This window comes from Helianthus annuus, chromosome 16 (genome assembly GCF_002127325.2).
Source record: "Helianthus annuus cultivar XRQ/B chromosome 16, HanXRQr2.0-SUNRISE, whole genome shotgun sequence".
NCBI lineage: Eukaryota > Viridiplantae > Streptophyta > Magnoliopsida > Asterales > Asteraceae > Helianthus > Helianthus annuus.
In genome coordinates, this window is record NC_035448.2 from 67,448,962 (window position 1) to 67,453,188 (window position 4,227).

General features: G+C 37.4%; 1 protein-coding gene across 1 annotated transcript; it reads right to left on the minus strand.

Moving 5' to 3' along the window:
• Nucleotides 1-323: 323 nt before the first annotated feature.
• On the minus strand, nt 324-3,597 carry LOC110917324 (wall-associated receptor kinase 2). Its single transcript, XM_022161897.2, has 3 exons — nt 2,623-3,597; nt 2,366-2,533; nt 324-1,693 (listed from the first exon to the last, which is right to left on the minus strand). The coding sequence occupies exons 1-3, from the start codon at nt 3,539-3,541 to the stop codon at nt 477-479; spliced, it is 2,304 nt and encodes a 767-aa protein (XP_022017589.1). The 5' UTR covers nt 3,542-3,597; the 3' UTR covers nt 324-476.
• Between the last annotated feature and the right edge of the window lie 630 nt (nt 3,598-4,227).

Here is a 4,227-nt window from a genome sequence, read left to right on the forward strand (position 1 = left end):
GTGCAAACAAAATAAGGCGTTGAAGAAATCGTTAATAAAGGCGGGATGTGTTTCACAGGTGATGCGAATAGGTCAAGGCAAGCAGATCAAGTGCGAAGTTGACCACCCATATCAACTTATCCACCACCCTTAACATCCACGCGGTTCGACCAAAAGATGACACGTTTAAAACCCAAATACCATAAAAAAAGTTCCAAAAAACGTCAGGTCTCGAACCTGGGTCTAAAGATAAACAAACAACCACCCAAACCACTACGCCATGACTAAACATTCAATATGTAAACACAGAACAATACATATAAATAATCCCAAAAACGAGCAAATAGTTAAAAAAAAGTGCGTGACCACGTGTCCAGGCACTGTTCATTATGTTTCTTATTATTAAAGTATAATAAGTATTTCCTCTCGTAGCACTAAATACTGAAACAACTCCATCATCTAATGAGCCTTCAGTTCTAGAACCATAATGAAATAAATCAGCGGAGAATATTTGAAGGATACATAAGACCACTATTGTTAGTAAAACCAGAAGAAATTTCGTCGGTACTTGAGTACGGGTTTATCGATTCTTCATAAAGGTCGGTTTCTTGGCCCTCAGCATTTAACAAGTTTGCATTCTCTTCATCACCATGTCGGCTCACCCATGGATGTTGAGTAAACTTACGTAACCCTTCAAGATAATTCGCCACTTCTTTCATTGTTGGTCGCTCATCGGCCGTGAGACTAAGACATCTTTTCACAAGCTCGCCAATTTGTTGAAGTTGTTCTAGGGTACCCTCCCTTACAACTCTAGGTTCCAGAATCTGAAACAAATGGTCTTCTTTTAAAGACATAATGAAATAACTCGCTAAATTTCGTTCTTCTTCTGTCTGTTCCATACACAACGGCTTCTTCCCAGTTAAAAGCTCAGCAAGTACCACTCCAAAGCTGTAAACATCACTCTTTTCTGTTAACTGACTAGTGTGAAAGTACTCAGGATCTAAGTACCCTAATGTTCCTTGAACTAGCGTGGTCACTTGTGTTTGATCGAGTGGGACTAATCTTGAAGCCCCAAAATCCGCCATCTTTGTGATGTAATTATCATCTAATAAAATGTTCGCTGATTTCACATCTCTATGGATCACAGGGTTTGATGTAGCGGAATGAAGGTACGAAAGTGCACCAGCGGCTTCTGCTGCTACTCTTAGACGATTCTCCCACGATAACCAAGTCATGGTTCCTTTCCCATGAATATGATTAAAAAGAGTTCCGTTAGATACATACTCATATACCAATAATGGAACCTCAGTCTCTAAACAACATCCCAAAAGCTTCACCACATTCCGATGGTTAACTTTTGTCAAGATAATCACTTCGTTGATGAATAATTCGATTTGGGTTTCATCCACAACTCGTGATTTCTTTATTGCAACGACTCGATGATCAGTCAGAATGCCTTTGTATACAATCCCGTAACCACCACGGCCCAAGATCCGGTCTTCTGCATAATTGTTGGTGGCTTTTTCTAACTCTAGTGCGGTGAAGACCTTAGTTGAATCGACGTTTCCTTCATTGTTCGTAATACGTTGTTTGAGTAGCAGGCCACCGTTTTGTTGAAAAAACTTCTGTCTAAGCTTAACAAGGTTCCTTTTCTTGAAGACAAAGTAGAGCCACGTTATTCCTATTAAAATGGCCAAGAAACCAAACCCCATACCTGCATTTTACCACATAAATTAAATGAAATCAGAATCAGATTTCCCGACGCGGAATGGTTCAATAATCGTTCATTTTGGGTTCCATGTCAACATTTCACATATTTATATTATATTTCACTGATAGAAAAACTACTATATTACTCACGAAAGTTGTCAATAACTCACAAAAAAAAAAAAAAAAAAAAAAAAACTAAAATATAGCCGATGTTGATGTCGATCGTCTGTGATATCTATTGTTATGGACCTTTTTTTTCTTGTACTTTTAGATTGTGTGTTCTTTTTAGGCCAATATATTCATGCCCATATGTATCTGAAAGGAAAGCAAGAGAAGAAGGTTCCTATGTGGAAGACGAACTTGTGTAGTTCGATCTGAGAAGAGAGCTAGGTAGGTTAAGGGGAGGTACTGGTGAGAAGTAAGAACCAAGTACAAAGTGGAATTACAAGGGATACTGTTAGACTAATTCTGATAATAAAAAATGAGGAGATAAAGAGATTGAGTTAAAGTTTGAATTTGAATACTTTGGTTTATCGGGGTTAGGTCTATCTAGGGATGGTTTATTTTGTTATCAAGTTGAGTTTATTTAATAAAAAGAGTCGAAGTTTGACGTTGGCATTCAAAATGTGGTTCGTGTGTGTTTACTATCTGGGCCAACATATTAAAATCAACTTACCTAAAGAGAACTTTATAACAGGAAACTCTGAATTTTTCTTCGTACAACCACGCCCTCTTTTCAGGCCGTCTCCAACGTACCCATCTTGACAACTACACGTATAATTGCCAGGCGTATTCGTACAAACCCCGTCACAAAGATTATTAGGATCCTCACATTCATTGATGTCTGAAAGTCAAATAGTATACAGTTAGTCTAGTTACTTATGGTGTTTAATACTGAAATCTTAATTGGATGACAAAAATAACAAAACTAACCTTGGCAACCTGGCTCTAGATAAGGCTGACCCTGATAACCATTATTGCAAATGCATCTATATCCTGGAACTCCAGTATCCGAATCAACACACTCGCTATTCGCTTGACAAGCCAACACACCAGCACTTCTAGCCTCGCTACAGCTCAAGTTCCCGACCACCCAATCAACCAACATAGGAACACTAGCCATGGTCCGGTTCCTGAAATTGGGGTCCATAAAATCCGACACCCCATTAAACGTAAACCGTTCTTTCTCACCCAAAAACGAGTAGGTACAAGGATCGAAAGACCAGATTTTTGTGTGGTTGCTATTTGTCATACTATCGACAGAAGTGTAGTAATACTTGAGTCCCTTTGGGATCGATGTTTGGCAGCACCCGACACCCGAACATGACCCATTGACCACTTCTTCAGGTTTTGAACACAGTGCAATGCAGCCACTAGTGAAGTTTGCTATTACAGGGTCTAAGAATAAGGCGAAGTCATCACACCCAATTAAGGTGAACTGATTCTTTTGTGAAAATGAAAAAGGTGATGCCTCGCCAACACTTGTGCGGGCCGGATTGTCTTCGGTGATGTTTCCGAATGGATCGTAACATTGGCTTGCAACTCTGTTGGCTAACCGGAAAGTGTAATCAGTGAATTCCAGGAGTTGGAGACGGCCAATTTGGGTTCTCGGAGGATTAAAACTAGTGTTGCAGGTGATTTCGAACCATTCGCCTAGAAAGCAACCTGGACCGATCCCAAAAGGGTATGGAATAGTTACGTTTCCACACTGGCTTTGGCAGCCGGGTTTGGCTACGTTAACGGCTTTTGTGATGGTGATCACATCGCCAGCGGTGGTTGATTGAGAAGTAGAGTGTGTGATTGCTAGCATAATCAAGAACAAAAGTAAATCAATGTTTCTTGTGAAGTTCATGGTGGTTGATGAGAATGAAGAATGATCTTTCGCAGTTGTAGGAAAATGGGTTTTAGTTTTAGTTTTAGTTTTTGGTTTATGTATATGTTATTCTTAGTTTTTGATTTAATTAATGGTTGGCAATTTGTCAAGTTGTTGCATATTTTATTTACCTTGCGACCCGCTGATGACTTTACACGTTTGTTTCCGTTTGTTTGGAATCATCACTATATATCTAGAGTATTTACTACAAGCTTCGTCAATGGTATGTTAAAGAGTACTTACTACAAGCTTTGTCAATGGTATGATTAATTAAAAACCTATAATTAATCCAAACTTTGTTTGAAAATGATTATAATGATATTAATAGAACCTAGTTCAATTTGAAATAACTGGACTCCAGGTAGGTAAATTAAATTAAAAACAAGGTAGTCTATATTGCATATATATAGTATAGAGTGTTTTAAATTTCTCTCAAATGAGAGTTTTCTTATTATTAATAAAAAATATTATGAAATAAATAACACCTTTAAATTTACACGTATTAGTAAATATTTTTTACATATATATATAAGTTTGTCATGTATACATGTGTAAATTTGTTGTATTTAAATATACATAAATAATTATTCAGAGTGATTTTAAGAGAAAAGATGAATTATTCAAATACTAAATTCTTACTTTAGTGTTGTATTTAAATAATTAAC

Bases quoted from the DNA above. Each gene is read 5' to 3' on its own strand.
- LOC110917324 (XM_022161897.2), bottom strand. From the start codon at position 3,541: ATGAACTTCACAAGAAACATTGATTTACTTTTGTTCTTGATTATGCTA. The intron at 2,534-2,622 runs GTTAGTTTTGTT...TTTGACTTTCAG, and splicing joins TCTAGAGCCAGGTTGCCAAG to ACATCAATGAATGTGAGGAT. The intron at 1,694-2,365 runs GTAAGTTGATTT...GGTAAAATGCAG, and splicing joins TGTTATAAAGTTCTCTTTAG to GTATGGGGTTTGGTTTCTTG.